At 42.4% G+C, this 17,360-nt stretch overlaps 1 protein-coding gene and 1 long non-coding RNA gene across 5 annotated transcripts in view; one reads left to right on the forward strand and one right to left on the reverse strand.

Annotated features, from left to right (window-relative positions):
- The window catches only part of TNR (tenascin R), a 425,185-nt gene that overhangs the window by 389,580 nt on the left and 18,245 nt on the right, over positions 1-17,360 (forward strand). For both annotated transcript variants that reach the window (XM_082363712.1, XM_082363711.1), the window contains exons 19-20: positions 15,093-15,244; positions 16,676-16,772. In XM_082363712.1, coding sequence (XP_082219838.1) covers positions 15,093-15,244; positions 16,676-16,772 — 249 coding nt within the window. The remainder of the gene's footprint in view (positions 1-15,092; positions 15,245-16,675; positions 16,773-17,360) is intronic.
- LOC309604675 overlaps positions 1-17,360 on the reverse strand; it is a 426,266-nt gene that overhangs the window by 263,021 nt on the left and 145,885 nt on the right. The window lies entirely within an intron of this gene.

Consider the following 17,360-nt stretch of genomic DNA (forward strand, 5'->3'; position numbering starts at 1 on the left):
CACAAGACTCTGGGGGGAATTAAATACAAGTAGTATGGAAGAGGAAAAAAAATATGGACACATTATTTATAATTTACTGTTGCCTGAAATTTCATTCAAGGTCTACTTGTCTTTTAGAGACATGAATATAAATGAGGAAACAAATATTCCCCACAGAGCAACAGGGACTTTGTGAAATGATCTTCTGAGAAGCCAATTTCATTGTCTATTTTAATACTATAAGAAGCAAACAGGGCGCTCACTAAAGCTTGTCCTCCGAGACAGTGAACACAATAAAACTGGTTGTCTTGACCTTGAGGTTAAGCGAAGACAATCATTTTCGGAAGCACCCAGAGACGGGTAATGAGAAGTTTTCTTTACTGCCTTTGCTTCCGTCCCTGCTCTTCCAAAGCCAGGCTGAGCTGCTCTCTGGGGCTTTTCAGGAAAACTCTGAGAGTGTACTCTAACACAAGTTTCAGTTTTTGAGGTTGTGAAAATTAAGGAAAATGGGCAAACCCTAGGTTCTGGAACAATAGATGGTGGATCATGCAAGTCCACATAGTTATCAATGGGCAAGGAAAGCCTGATGACCACTATTCATCGCAATCTACTCCTATGTATGCCACACTTTCCCACACCAGAGTAGGGAACTGAAGGGGCTTCTCTCCACTCCACTACTTAGAAACAGCTGAGTAGAGCTGAGTAAACTTCACTGAGACAAGCAAACCCCTAAAAGGAGAGGCCCACCTTCTCCTTTGTCCATCAGGGTTCCTGTGCTAGATAAGGATTAGCTATTATTATTTGAACTTTTGAAGTCTTTCTTAAAAAAATCTTTCCCTTGCCTGTAGGACACAAACATATTTTTCTATACATCCTTCTATTAACTTACTGGATTTATTTTTATATCTAGTCTATTTTGTACACAGTATTAAGTAGGAATACAGTGAGCCAATTTCCCCAGCATCTTTTACTGAATAGTCCATCTATTCTCCATTGATTCGTGGTGCTGTATTGTATATTAAATTCCCATATATACATGGCTCTGTCTCTGAACTCTGAACTCCTATTCTATTCCATGCTCTATTTATCTGTTCTTTTGCCAACACTACATTGTGTTTTTTTTAACCTCCCCCAACGTTTAATTTTTTTTTTTTTTTTAAAGTTTTCAATTAGCAATAATCGCGCCTCGGATAAACCTCATTGGCTACGATACTGCCACTGCGCAAAGCTCGTTTAATGTTTTTGACATCATATTCTACATCTTTTTGTTTTGTGTATCCCTTAACTACTTATTGTGAATATAGGTGATTTTACTACTTTTGTCTTTTAAACTTCCTACTAGCTTTATAAGTGGTTGATCTACTACCTTTACTATATGTTTGCCTTTACCAGTGAGATTTTTCCTTTCATAATTTTCACGTTTCTAATAATGGTCTTTTCCTTTCCACTTAAAGAAGTCTCTTAACATGTCCTGTAATGCCAGTTTAGTGGTGCTGAACTCTTTTAGCTTTTGTTTGTCCATAAAATTCTTTATCTCTCCTTCAAATCAGTAAGATAGGCCTGCTGGGTAGACTATGGTTGTAGGTTCTTTCCTTCTATCACTTTGAATATTTCATGCTACACCCTCTGGCCTGCAAAGCTTCTACTGAAAAGTCAGCTGAAAGTCTCATGGGAGTCCCCTTGTATGAAACTAGTTGCTTTTCACTTGCTGCTTTTAAAATTCTTTCTCTTTAATTTTTGCCATTTTAATTATAAAGTGTCTTGATGTGGACCTTTGGGCTCATCTTGTTTGGGACCCTGTCCTTCCTGAACTTGGATGTCTCTTTCCTTTCCCAGGTTAGGAAAGTTTTCAGCTATTATTTCTTCAAATAAGTTCTTTGCCCCCTTTTCTCTCTCTTCTCCTAATGGGACCCCAATAACATGAATGTTAGTACACTTAATGTCGTTCCAGAGGTCTCTTAAACTATCCTCATTTTCTTAAGTTATTTTTCTTTTTTCTGTTCAGCTTGGGTAATTTCCACTACTCTGTCTTCCAGTTCTCTGATCTGTTCCTCTGTATCATCTAATCTACTGTTGATTCCTTTTAGTGTATTTTTTTTTTAATTCAGTTATTGTATTCTCTAGTTCTGTTTGGGTCTTCTTTATATTTTCTAACTCTTTGTCAAACTCCTCACTGTATTCATTCATTCCTCTCCTGAGTTCATCAACCATCTTTATGATTGTTACCTTGAACTCTATTGGGTAGATTGCTTATCTCCACTTTGTTTAGTTCTTTTGAGGTTTTGTCTTGTTCTTTCATTGGAACATATTCCTATGTCTTCTCATTTTGCCTCATTCTCTATTTTTATTTCTACGTATTAAGTAGGTCAGTTATGTTTCCCCATCTCGGATTGGTAGCCTTATGTAGGAGACGTCCTATGGGGCCCAGCAGCACACTGCTCTCTGGTCACCAGAGCTATATACTCTAGAAGCTCTCCCTACGTGGGCTGTGTGGGCCCTTCTGTTGTGGCAGGGCTGACTATTGTGGGTATGCTTGTAGGTGGGACTGGCCTCTGGCCTGGTTGGCTGCCTGGCCCTGACCCATGTGGTGGTTGCTGGCCCATGGTGGGCAGGGCCAGGTTCTGGCGAGGCTAGCTGTGTAGTCCAGGGGATCCGAGGCTAGTGCCAGACCACTGGTGGGCGGGTAAGCCCCTGGCGCTAAGGCTAGAAGGAGGATTCCAAAATGGCACTTGCCAGCACCAGTGTCCTTGTTGTAGGACAAGCTCCCCAAAATGCCTGCCACCAACATCTATGTCCCCAGGGGGCATCCCAGTTGCCTCCTGCCTCTTTGGGAGGCTCTCCAAGATAAGCAAGTGGGTCTGATCCAGGCTTCATTCAAATTCCTGCCTCTGCACTGGGACTCACTTGCCACTATCTCCCCCCATCCTAGACCCTGGCCTCAACTAGGATGGTCAGGAAAGGCCTCTCTTTGAGCTGAGACATTTCAGCCAGGAGTTGCAAGATGAGAGTGAATCACACAAGAAAAGCATTCCAAGCCTAGAGAAGAGTAATTACTACAACTCGAGGGAGGAATAACTTTGCCATGTTCAACAGATTAAAAGAAAGCCAGGAAATTGGTTCAAGATGGCGGAGTAGAAGGACGTGCTCTCAGTCCCTCTTGAGAGCAGCGGAATCACAACTAACTGCTGAACAATCATCTACAGGAAGACACTGGAACTCACCACAAAAGATACCCCACATCCAAAGACAAAGGAGAAGCCACAATGAGATGGTAGGAGGGGCGCAATCACAATAAAATCAAATCCCATAACTGCTGGGTGGGTGACTCACAAACTGGAGAACAATTTTACCACAGAAGCCCACCCACTGGATTGAAGGTTCTGAGCCCCACGTCAGGCTTCCCAATCTTGGGTTCTGGCAATGGGAGGAGGAATTCCCAGAGAATCAGACTTTGAAGGCTAGCGGGATTTGCTTGCAGGACTTGGGGAAACAGAGACTCCACTCTTGGAGGGCACACTCAAAGTAGTGTGCACATCAGGACCAAGGGGGAAGGAGCAGTGACCCCATAGGAGACTGAACCAGATCTACCAGCTTGTGTTGGAGGGTCTCCTGCAGAAGCAGGGGTTGGCTGTGGCTCACCGTGAGGACAAGGACACTGGCAGCAGAAGCTCTGGGAAGTACTCCTTGGCATGAGCCCTCCTGGAGTCTGCCATTAGTCCCACCAAACAGCCTGTAGCCTCCAGTGCTGGGTCGCCTCAGGCCAAACAACCAACAGGGAGGGAACCCAGCCCCACCCATAAGCAGACAAGCAGATTAAAGTTTTACTGAGCTCTGTCTACCAGAGCAACACCCAGCTCTACCCACCACCAGTACCTCCCATCAGGAAGCTTGCATAAGCCTCTTAAATAGCCTCATCCACCAAAGGGCAGACAGCAGAAGCAAGAAGAACTACAATCCTGCAGTCTGTGGAATGAAAACCACATTCACAGAAATATAGACAAAATGAAAAGGCAGAGGACTATGTACTAGATGAAGGAACAAGATAAAACCCCAGAAGAAAAGAACTAAATGAAGTGGAGGTAGGCAGCCTTCCAGAAAACGAATTCAGAATAATGATAGTGAAGATGATCCAGGACCTCGGAAAAAGAATGGACGCAAAGATCGAGAAGATGCAAGAAATGTTTAACAAAGACCTAGAAGAATTAAAGAAGAAACACCTAGAAGAATTAAACAACAAACAAACAGAGATGAACAATACAATAAATGAAATGAAAAATACACTAGAAGGAATCAATAGCAGAATAACTGAGGCAGAAGAACAGATAAGTGACCTGGAAGACAGAATGGCAGAATTCACTGCAGCAGAACAAAATAAAGAAAAGGGAATGAAAAGAAGTGAAGACAGCATAAGAGACCTCTGGGACAACATTAAATGCACCAACATTCACATTATAGGTGTCCCAGAAGGAAAAGAGAGAGAGAAAGGACCCAAGAAAATATCTGAAGAGATTATAGTTGAAAACTTCCCTAACGTGGGAAAGGAAATAGCCACCCAAGTCCAGGAAGCACAGAGAGTCCCAGGCGGGAAAACCCAAGGAGAAACATGCCGAGACACATAGTAATCAAATTGAACAAAATTAAAGACAAAGAAAAATTATTAAAAGCAACAAGGGAAAAGCGACAAATAACATACAAGGGAACTCCCATAATGATGACGGCTGATTTCTCAGCAGAAACTCTCCAAGACAGAAGGGAGTGGCATGATACATTTAAAGTGATGAAAGGGAAGAAGCTACAACCAAAATTACTCTACCTGGCAAGGATCTCATTTAGATTTGATGGAGAAATCAAAAGCTTTACAGACAAGCAAAAGCTAAGAGAACTCAGCACCACCAAACCAGCTCTATGACAAATGGTAAAGGAACTTCTCTAAGTGGGGAACACAAGAGAAGAAAAGGACCTACAAAAACAAACCCAAAACAATTAAGAAAATGGTAATAGGGACATACATATTGATAATTACCTTAAATGTGAATGCATTAAATGCTCCAACCAAAAGACAAAGGCTCTCAGAATGGATACAAAAACAAGACCCATACATATGTTGTCTACAAGAGACCCACTTCAGACCTAGGGACACATACAGACTGAAAGTGAGGGGATGGAAAAAGATATTCCATGCAAATGGAAATCAAAAGAAAGCTAGAGCAGCAATACTCATATCAGATAAAATAGACTTTAAAATACTATTACAAGAGACAAGGAAGGATACTACATAATGATCAAGGGATCAATCCAAGAAGATATAATAATTATAAATATATATATATACACCCAAATTAGGAGCACCTCAATACATAAGGCAGATGCTAACATATAAAAGAGGATATCTACAGTAACACAATAATCGTAGGAGACTTTAACACCTCACTTACACCAATGGACAGATCATCCAGACAGAAAATTAATAAGGAAACACAAGCTTTAAATGACACAATAGACCAGATAGATTTAATTGATATTTATAGGACATTCCATCCAAAAACAGCAGATTACACTTTCTTCTCAAGTGCACACGTAGCATTCTCCAGGATAGATCACATCTTGGATCACGAATCAAGCCTTGGTAAAATTAAGAAACTTGAAATCATATCAAGGATCTTTTCCAACCACAATGCTATGACATTAGAAATAAATTACAGGGAAAAAAACGTAAAAAACACAAACACATGGAGGCTAAACAATACGTTACTAAATAACCAAGAGATCACTGAAGAAATCAAAGAGGAAATCAAAACATACCTGAGACAAATGACAATGAAAACACAATGATCCAAAAACCTATGGGATGCAGCAAAAGCAGTTCAAAGGGGAAGTTTATAGCAATACAATCCTACCTCAAGAAACAAGAAACATCTCAAATAAACAATCTAACCTTACACCTAAGAAACTAGGGAAAGAAGAACAAACAAAACCCAAAGTTAGTAGAAGGAAAGAAATCATAAAGATCAGAGCAGAAATAAATGAAATAGAAACAAAGAAAACAATAGTAAAGATCAATATAACTAAAAGCTGGTTCTTTGAGAAGATAAACAAAACTGATAAACCTTTAGCCAGACTCATCAAGAAAAAGAAGGAGAGGACTCAAATCAATAAAATTAGAAATGAAAAAGGAGAAGTTACAACGGACACCACAGAAATACAAAGCATCAGAAGAGACTACTACAAACAACTCTATGCCAATAAAATGGACACCTGGAAGAAATGGACCAATTCTTAGAAAGGTATAACCTTCCAAGACTGAACCAGGAAGAAATAGAAAATATGAACAGACCAAACACAAGTAATGAAATTGAAACTGTGATTAAAAATCTTCTAACATGGGCTTCCCTGGTGGCACAGTGGTTAAGAATCTGCCTGCCAATGCAGGGGACACGGGTTCGAGCCCTGGTCTGGGAAGATCCCACATGCCACGGAGCAACTAAGCCCGTGCACCACAACTACTGAGCCTGCGCTCTAGAGCCTGTGAGGCACAACTACTGAGCCCGTGCGCCTAGAGCCCGTGCTCTGCCACAAGAGAAGCCACGGCAATGAGAAGCCCACGCACAGCAACAAAGACCCAATGCAGCCAAAAACAAATAAAAATGAATAAATTTAAAAAAAAATCTTCCAACAAAGAAAAGTCCAGGACCAGATGCCTTCACAGGTGAATTCTATCAAACATTTAGAGAAGAGCTAACACACTCATCCTTCTCAAACTCTTCCAAAAAAATGCAGAGGAAGGAACACTCCTAAACTCATTCTACGAGGCCACCATCACCCTGATACCAAAACCAGACAGAGATACTACAAAAAAAGAAAATTACAGACCAATATCACTGATGAATATAGATACAAAAATCCTCAACAAAATACTAGCAAACCAAATCCAATAACACATTAAAAGGATCATACACCATGATCAAGTGGGATTTATCCCAGGGATGCAAGCCTTCTTCAATATACACAAATCAATCAATGTGATACACCATATTAACAAATTGAAGAAAAAAAACCATATGATCATCTCCATAAATGCAGAAAAAACTTTTGACAAACTTCAACACTCATTTATGATAAAAACTCTCCAGAAAGTGGGCATAGAGGGAAGCTACCTCAACATAATAAAGGCCATATATGATAAACCCACAGCAAACATCATTCTCAAAGGTGAAAAACTGAAAGCATTTCCTCTAAGATCAGGAACAAGACAAGGATATCCACTCTAGCCACTATTATTCAACATAGTTCTGGAAGTCCTAGCCACAGCAATCAGAGAAGAAAAAAAAATAAAAAGAATACAAATTGGAAAAGAAGAAGTCAAACTATCACTGTTTGCAGATACATAGATAACCCTAAAGATGCCACCAGAAAACTACTAGAGCTAATCAATGAATTTGGTAAAGTTGCAGGATACAAAATTAATGCACAGAAATCTCTTGCATTCCTATACACTAACAATGAAAGATCAGAAAGAGAAACTAAGGAAACAATCCCACTCACCATTGTAACAAAAAGAATAAAATACCTAGGAATAAACCTACCTAAGGAGGTAAGAGACCTGTACTCAGAAAACTATAAGACACTGATGAAAGAAATCAAAGATGACACAAACAGATGGAGAGATATACCTTATTCTTGGACTGGAAGAATCAATATTGTGAAAATGACTATACTACCCAAAGCAATCTACATATTCAATGCAATCCCTATCAAATTACCAACGGCATTTTTTACAGAACTAGAACAAAAAATCTTAAAATTTGTATAGAGACACAAAAGACCCCGAATAGCCAAAGCAATCTTCAGGGAAAAAAACAGAGCTGGAGGAATCAGACTCCCTGGCTTCAAACTATACTACAAAGCTACAGTAATCAAGACAATATGGTACTGGCACAAAAACAGAAATATGGATCAATTGTACAGGATAGAAAGCTCAGAGATAAACCCACGCACCTATGGTCAACTAATCTATGACAAAGGAGGCAAGGATATACAATGGAGAAAAGACAGTCTCTTCCATAAGTGGTGCTGGGAAAACTGGACAGCTACATGTAAAAGGATTAAATTAGAACACTCCCTAACACCATACACAAATATAAACTCAAAATGGATTAAAGACCTAAATGTAAGCCCAGACATTATAAAACTCTTAGAGGAAAACATAGGAAGAACACTCTTTGACATAAATCACAGCAAGATCTTTTTTGACCCACCTCCTAGAGTAATGGAAATAAAAACAAAAATAAACAAATGGGACTTAATGAAACAAAAGCTTTTGCACAGCAAAGGAAACTATAAACAAGACGAAAAGACAACTCTCAGAATGGGAGAAAATATTTGCAAACAAATCAACAAAGGATTAATCTCCAAAATATACAAGCAGCTCATGCAGTGCAATATTAAAAAAACAAACAACCCAATCAAAAAATGGGCAGAAGAACTAAATAGACATTTCTCTAAGGAAGACATACAGATGGCCAAGAGGTACAAGAAAAGCTGCTCAACATCACCAATTATTAGAGAAATGCAGATCAAAACTACAATGAGGTATCACCTCACACCAGTTAGAATGGGCATCATCAGAAAATCTACAAACAACAAATGTTGGAGAGGGTGTGGAGAAAAGGGAACCCTCCTGCACTGTTGGTGGGAATGTAAATTGATACAGCCACTATGGAGAACAGTATGGAGGTTCCTTAAAAAACTAAAAATAGAATTACCATATGACCCAGCAATCCCACTACTGGGCATATACCCAGAGAAAACCATAATTCCAAAAGACACATGCACCCCAAGGTTCATTGCAGCACTATTTACAATAGCCAGGTCATGGAAGCAACCAAAATGCCCATCGACAGACAGTCAAATGGATAAAGAAGATGTGGTACATATATAGAATGGAATATTACTCCGCCATATAAAGGAACAAAATTGGGTCATTTGTAGTGAGGTGGATGGACCTAGAGACTGTCATACAGAGTGAAGTAAGTCAGAAAGAGAAAAACAAATATCGTATATTAACGCATATATGTGGAATCTAGAAAAATGGTACAGATGAACCGGTTTGCAAGGCAGAAATAGAGACACAGTTGTAGAGAACAAACGTACGGACACCATGGGGGAAAAGCAGGGCAGGGGGTGGTGGTGGTGGTGGTGGGATGAATTGGGAGATTGGGACTGACATATATACACTAATATGTATAAAATAGATAACTAATAAGAACCTGCCGTATAAAAAAAATAATAAAATAAAATTTAAAAAAATATTGGCAAAATTACCCAAAAAAAATAAAAAATAAAAAATAAATTTAAGAAATAAAAGAAAGCCAGTGAGAAAGTGGGAGGAGTACAAGGCAGAGTCAGAGCATGCAGGAAGTTATAGGATGTGTTCAGGACTTTAGTTTTTATTCTAATTGCAGGAGGCCATTGCAATCAGAGCTGTTGCACTGGAGAAGATATTGGAGGGTTTTCATCAAGTGAGAAAAAGGATGAGATAGTATCACATGTACATTATTAAAAGATTACTCTGGTTAAAATATGGAGAATAGATGCAAGTGGAGCCAGAATAGCAAGAAGAGACCAAGTAAGAGGCTTTACCATAACCCAACCCTCTCCTTGCCATATTAAATCAAGAGCCACAGAGAGGGGCCAGGCTGGAAGCTACCAGTCTGTGATCAATTAATCTGCCATGCAGTTGGGTCTCCTGATATAAGTAAATCCAAGGAATAGTCAAGTAAATTCGAAGGAAAGATTTGGAAGCCTGTTGCATTTGTCCTTTGTGGGTAGAAGGCAGGTGGTCTGCCGTGCTTAGGACCTTCCTCAGCAACTCTGCTTAAGATAGAGACACTCAAGCTGTCTACTGCTCAGTTAATTCTATGTTTCCATTGACTCCTTAAAGACTGTTGTTACCTATCTACCTTGATTCCCACTGCTACCTCCTGAATGGGGTCTTACCTCCACTCTCACCCTCATCTAATTCGTTCTCTACACTACAGTGAGAACGATCTTTCTAAAAACTTGAGCTTAAAGTCCATCAGGACTCTTCATCCTGTTTCCTTCAGGAGAAGGTCCACCTCCTTAAATGGCATGATCCAGTCCCTCTTATCTCCCCAAAACTCTCCCTTATCCATCCAACCCAGCTCTTCCTCTTGTTTCCTGGCTAAACCTGCAGTTTCCTACATAGGCCATTTTTTGCACAGACCTAGAACACCTCTCTTCCACCAAGTTGTGGTTAACTTCTACATCAGTTCCTAAATTAAGAAGCACTTTCTGATTAGTATTTGCTCATCTCTGCCCCATACCAGGCTCCGCCACTCACCCTACCCTCACCAGCCCCAGAATTCATTGCATGCCCACTTCCATGTTTTGATAGCTCCCTATGTTTATCTCTTTTCCAGAGTACTTAGAACTTGGGATTATATTGTTCTATTTCTTCCACCAGAGTGTGAGCAACCTGAAAGATGGAACTGTGTCTTTTTCTTCCTTGTATTCCAATCTGTTAGCCCAGTATTTAGACCCCCAACAGACACTTCCTATATGTTTGTTGAATAAATACACAAAAGAATGAACAGGTAAATGAACTGGAAGATGCTGTGAAGGAGGCTAAGGTGGTAGGTCTGACAGCCCATGTGGACTAAACAGATAACTTTTCCCTGTCCACAGCCTCAGACTGACTCCCAAAGCCCTGCTACCCACAACCCCACTTCTGTGAAAAAAATGTAAGTGTGGGTGGCCAGAGGTGGTCTCACCTGTGCTAGTATGGAGCAGCACCCTTTTCTCTGTAGTTGCAGAGAGACCTGCTGAGGTTGTTCTCAGAGAGAAACACTGATATCATGGTTTCAGTCCTGATGCTAAGGCCATTAAGAGTGGGCAGACACTTTCCAAAGCCATTAACTCTGACCACTTTAAAGACCACATTCAAGAACACAAAGCAAGTAAGGGACAGAAAGAGCCTCTCCCTTCACTCCCAGCTGGCTGGGGGCTCTCTATTTGCACTGTGTGTCATATAGCTCACTTCCCTCTACTCAGCATTCAGCCTCCGGATGCCCAACCCAAACCAATTTCTGAGCAATTCTTCCAGTGAGTGCCCTGGCCCTGTTGCGCTCCCAATTACATCTAGAGATGCTTAACCATGAGACATTTCAGTGTACCGATCACTTGGCATTGCTTTCCTGTTAACTTGGTAATCACCACAGCCTGCATTTAAAAAAAAAAAAAAAAAAAGCGGGGGGCAGGGGGAAAGAAGCCTCTTTGTCAGGCCAGACCCTAGTAATTGTATCAAAGGGGAAGGGAAGAAAAGCCTTCCAGTTTTTCTCTTCGACCTAAAATTTCTGCCTTGGGAAAAATTACTGGGATGATCTATGTTAGGATTAAAGGTGAGTTTTTGATGATATTAGATGGTATAACATCCAGAGAGCTAGGGATGCCTGAAAACTGCCCTATCTCTTAAAAATGTATGAAGCCACAGTATACACGCAATGAACAAAGCAGATTGGGAATCAGTGTATTCTTTATTATTAGCTAAGCCTGAGTCCACCCCAGAGGAGAACCTAATGTTAAAAACTGGAACACAAGGCTTAAACTCAAGGACAGAGTCTCATATCCCCTCTCACTCAATTTACATCTTGGGACCAGCCCACTCAAGACATGCTTACTGGGAAAGAGAGAGGGAAGGAAAGGGAGAGAGAAGGAAAGGGAGAAAGGGAAAGAAAATAAGGGAAGAGGGGAAGGAGGGTGAGAGACGGACAGACACTCGGTCTATTTATCTACCCTGCCATATGGATCTCAGCAGAGAAAGCAGACCATCACACCCCTTGGGGCACAGTCTAGCTAACCAGTTCCACCTCTGCACTCTCTGAGGAGAGGGAAACATACTGGAGAAAGAGTGGAGTTCAAGTCCAGCTGGTCTTCAGGCTCATCTGAAGAGCTCTGGTGAAACACTGATTCCTGACACTTACCCCCCAGCATTCTGATTCAGTAGGTCTGCTGCAGAACCCAGGAACCTGAATTTTAATAGTCCCTGGCTTGGGAACTATTAGTGAGCCTACTTCCTCTCATCAGGTGAAAAGGAATAATAATTTGATCATGGACTGGTGGTATGAGGTAAAACTTTTACAGTCTTGAGGGTCGGAGGCGGGTGGAGAAGAGTGGTTTCACGGTAAATGTCGTCTCCAAGTTCCCAAGATGTGAATATTGCCGCTGCGGATATTCTGCCACAGACTAAGCTATGATAAGTGGAATCTCTAAACCACCAGGTGGCCTTGCCATTGGTCAAAGGTAAGGCAAGCACACCCAGCAACTATGCATCAGTCCCACATACATCTGGTGAGCGCCCCCACCGACCAGTCCAACGTGAAGGCCCAGAAGGAAGAAAACACGACCCCTCCTCTCCCAAGGTGCAGTCTGAGACCTTCATCCCATCAGAACTTTTGACACTCCTTAGGTCACACTTTCTTCTTAGGTTGATTTTATTCCCGTTTTCTGACTTTATAAAAATGGATCACTTTTTAAAAAAAAATTTGTTTTATTGAGGTACAGTTGCTTTACAATGTTGTGTTAGTTTCTGCTGTACAGTGAAGTGAATCAGCTATATGTGTACATATATCCCCTCGCTCTTGGACCTCCCTCCCCAGCCATCCCACCCATCTCGGTCACCACAGAGCACAGAGCTGAGCTCCCTGCGCTATACAGCAGGTTCCCACTGGCTACCTATTTTACACATGGCATATGACCACCCTTCAGATATTTAACAACTTCTCTCCTCCAGAGCAAATCATCTCATTTTCCTATATTTGTTTTTGGTAGTTCTACCTTTAAAGCAACTAATACGTTTGAGCCTTTTGAAAGTATCTGTAATAGAAAAATTAAATAATTGATCTTATCAATGTGAAGAAGCCTGTATAAGATTATTTATTTGTCTGTTCTAAAGTTTCATTTGGTTTTATATGTGTATTTGGATGAGGCTGTCGTTTTGAGGTTTGGGAGAAGATGTTCTGTGGGGGACATGTTGGATATTGGGAAGAAATTTGGGATTCTGGCCCCTTTAAGGCACTGAGTTGATTCAGGAGAAAGGGCTATTAGCGCATAAGGTAGGAGTGAGCTGAAGACCAAGCATGTTTTGTATTGATCTAAAATGAGAAACTCAGGCAGTGAGAAAAGAGGGGAGAAAGGAAGGCAGACAGGATGGTTGCTCCAAAGATCTGCTAGAGAATGGCCTGGAAGCCATGAAATAATCACTGTGCTCCCAAAGCAACAGGGAGAGAAAAGGCACTCACCCACACCTACCCCTGAAACATAATTGGACCCTCTAGGAATAGGTGGGATCAGGAACTCTACCGAGCTCTAGGACAGGCTGGAGATGAAAGCTGAGAGCTTTTCTGCAGCTATTAAGGAAATACATTTTGAGAGGGTTAAGATATTTAATGTGAACATAGAACTTTTTGAGGTAACTTTAACCTCTGGGGCTTTATATGCTTATAAGATAAATATAGATTTTAGTTAATCATTTGCTATCTGGACAGATATAGATCCAGTAAACTGTATCATATGTTATATCCCCTGTTTTAGTAGAGTTCAAGGAGCACTTGACTCGGGGTCTGAAAACTTGAGTTCAAGTGAATGGAGGAAGTCATGCGATCTTTCTGAGTACAGTTTCCTTCCCTGTAAAATAAGACTTCAATCTATAACAATCTGCCTTCCTCTAGCATTTCTTGCAAAAATTAAATGGAAATAAAAGCACACTTGGTAAAATACTAGTTCTATAGGAATATATTGTTATTCCCTGGTGTATGCCTGAAGCAGGCGGTGCCTTGTTCTAAACTACCTTAAATGCGAGCGACCCTTGACCGTGGTGTGGAAGCAAGCTGGACAGTCGTTGTGCCAGAGGAGTTAACACATCTCCAAGAGGGGCCTTGCATAAAGTCTACTGAACCCCTACAACCTCTCCCTAACACAGGATGCTTCAGTGAGGTTGCTACGTTATCTCCCTTGTGTGGCATTATGCTGCCACTTGCTCTGGCCCACCGGCTGACTCTCCAAGGGGCTCTCTGTCACACCTGCAGTGCACGAGTTCTGCCACTAGGGGGCACTGTAGGTCCCATGAAGTCCCTACCCCACCTCTCTTCCTAGCTACCCTTCAAGGATGCAGAACCACATCAACCGCACCACACTTTCCATTGACCCAGAGATCATATATTTATAGAGCACCCAAACCACTTTTCCTCCCGTGCCAAGCTCTGCCTTTAACTTGCTCCATCAGCTCCTGCAGTCCAGTACAGCTCCTCCCATGGGACCTCTGCTTTTCTGGCTTGCCTGTTAAACATTAAAATCTGCCCTGAAGCTAAGCTCTTCAAGACACATGATTTAAGTTTTTCTTTCAGGTAATTAGATATTGTTCTACAAATAGGGCTGTTCTCTCTGAAAGATGAGCAGCAATTTATTTCCTCTGCCCTCTCCTTAAACTTAAACTGAACTGTAAAACATGGCCATTTGATTGTTTAGTGCAATCAGGAGATTATTCTGCAGGAGGAACAGATAGCCATCTTCTTGCTAACTCTAAGCTTGTTCGGGCATTCCTTACTGGCTGCTGTGAAGACGGCTGACAGTTGTGCTTAATCCCTCTTGTTCTTTTGAAAGGTGGACTCCGTGGTGTTTTATTGTTCTCCATGCTTCTGTAATCATCACCTAAGTAACCAATTACTAGGTACATTAACATACCTTCACCCTTGGTGGAGGAATATTTTTATTATCCCCATCTTTCTGATAAAAAGATGATGCCAGGAAGTCAGGCTATTTGCCAAAGCTAAACAAGTAGGTGAATGGCGGAGCCGCACAGCGAACCCAGCTCTTTGGTCCTCAGATCCCATAAAACTGTGTACTGTCTGATAAACCCAACATCAGTTGAAAAGAGGGAATGCAAGATGATGCAGGATTCATACACAGATTCAGTGAGGATTCCTTACAGCTCTTGATGAAGTACCGCGAGACCTTCTAAACTGTTCTCTGATCCAAGGGGCTCTTATGCATAGTGGGAGGAAGGACCCTTTCTGGAAATTGCCTCTTTTCTTGTGCAGGGGGCCGGGTCTTCCCTCATCCTCAAGACTGTGCCCAGCATTTGATGAACGGAGACACTCTGAGCGGGGTTTACACCATCTTCCTCAATGGAGAGCTAAGCCGGAAGTTACAGGTGTACTGCGATATGACGACCGATGGGGGTGGCTGGATTGTAAGTACCTGCGGCTGTTCTCCATGCCCACCAGCATCATTGATGCTTCAGTCCACCTGGCTCAGCACCCATCCCATCCACACTTCACCATCCTCTGGCCATCCTTTCACCCACTCCCCTCATGCCCAACCTGGGGCTTTGCATTGTCCTCAGGGCCTTGCTCAGCAGCCCAAAGGTTTGGTGAGGCAGAGGAAGGAATAAGAATATCGAGGCTGCAGTGGCCCAGCCCAGTGAGGAAGCCCCAGGAAAACTGCTCCTTCTGTGGGGATAGTTCATGCAGGAGGGAAAGGGAGTAGTGGCTCAGAGAGGCCCAGGGGTCTTGCCTGATGGAAGACTGCGGAAATAATAAAGAAATAGAGGAGATGAGTCCCCTGCAGGAGGAGGTGAGTCTCTATGCAGAGATGATTAGGATCTTTCTATTGGAGAATTACATATGGCGGAGCAGATGAGGGGCAGAACCCGGATAGCCCCCTCTAGTTACAAAGGCCACCCCTGTCCCCATCCTTCCCTGGCCTCTCTGGTTCTTCCCCAGAGCTGTCATAGCTTTCAGGGAGGAGAAGCGGTGGGGAAAAGAGAGACACCGTTTCCTGTCACCACCCTCCTCCCATGTCTGATAGGGCAGTACCGAAAGAAGAGGAAGGGCAGCCTGGCGAATGGCCTCACACATCAGTACAGGCCACTACGCAGATGGGCGAGTTCCGGCAGCCTGGCCTGCAAGCAGAGCAGCATTAGCTCAGGCAGTGCAGATGGAAACCCAGCCCCTCCACCCACCCTCCTCCTGCAGATCCCTCCTCTAGCACCAACACACAGCGCTGGGTTTTTCACAGTGCAAAATGGATAGTTGTTGAATGGAGTTAAATGGTGGCTGTGCTCATAACAGCCACTCTTGGGAAGCATTTTCCTTTATGTTTCTGACATATTTGTGCCTTCTTCTTAAAGCATAACTGGAGATTGAAGTCGAGGCTGATGTGTTGGAGGGTAAATGAAATTAGCACTTAAACAGCTCGGAAAGTGAATGATATGCAATTGCTTTGCCTGAAATAGGATGATGACAGTTCCTAGCTGATCTGAAGTTGGTCCCATTCTTTTGGTGAGAAATGCTTTCTACTGCATTCTGTGGCGGAAAAAGATTAATTTGAGAGCCAAGCCTATTTCCCTTGACTAGTTGGGGGCTTCATATCCTTTCAACATTGCAGGGGTGCAAATAAGTGTCAACATTACACCCTGGCCTATTCATCAAGCGCCCCTGCGCTTCACAGAAGGGCTCTGAGCATCTCCTATGACTGCTGTGCAAATACCGAGCTCCGTACTGCAGTGGCGCTTATCTGAGAATCTTTATCACTGCAGATATAAAACCCAGTTATAGCAGTTTCATTCGTTAGAGTTTATTTTCCTTAGCATTTTCTTCATTTCCCCTCTTTCTCTTCACAGGTATTCCAGAGGCGGCAGAATGGCCAAACTGATTTTTTCCGGAAATGGGCTGAGTACCGCGTTGGCTTCGGGAACCTGGAGGATGAGTTTTGGCTGGGTAACGCCTCCTTTTTGTTTCCCTTGGAATGCAGCTCGGGCTCTTTGTCCATCTCTCTCCTTTCTGTGTCCACCTGGGATTATCAGAAACCCTGTGTCCGTTGAGAAGCTGACAGCTCGTGAATTGCTTTCAGTACCTCTTGCTCCGTTAGGCTCCACTATTGATCTGTTTCTATCTTGGTGTGGTGTTTTCCTCTTTGCTCTGTCTCTTCCCATCCTCATTAATAGTCTCTTATGCTGATGGGTCTTGACATGAGGCAACTTTTACAAAGGGAGAGAGCTGCCTGGTGAGGGAAGGGGGCAGAGGGAGCAACAGGATGTCTGGTCATCTCTCAGAAGCCAGGTACCAGCCTGCAGGTCAGAAGAGAAATGAGGCAGTCACTCGGCTCTAGTTCCTTGGAAGAATGTCATTACTGACTTGGGACGGGAAGGGAAAAAATGAAAATGACATTAGAGGTGACCAGCAATTTCCTAGAGGTCTGACACAAGCAGGAGGTGTAGATTGAGAACTGAACTGGTGTGAGAAGATAAACACACACCTGACCCAGGCAGATGGCAGTGGAGCCAATCCCAGAAAGTAGTAAATTTA

This window comes from Balaenoptera borealis (genome assembly GCF_965194805.1).
Source record: "Balaenoptera borealis genome assembly, chromosome: 1".
NCBI classification, from domain to species: domain Eukaryota; kingdom Metazoa; phylum Chordata; class Mammalia; order Artiodactyla; family Balaenopteridae; genus Balaenoptera; species Balaenoptera borealis.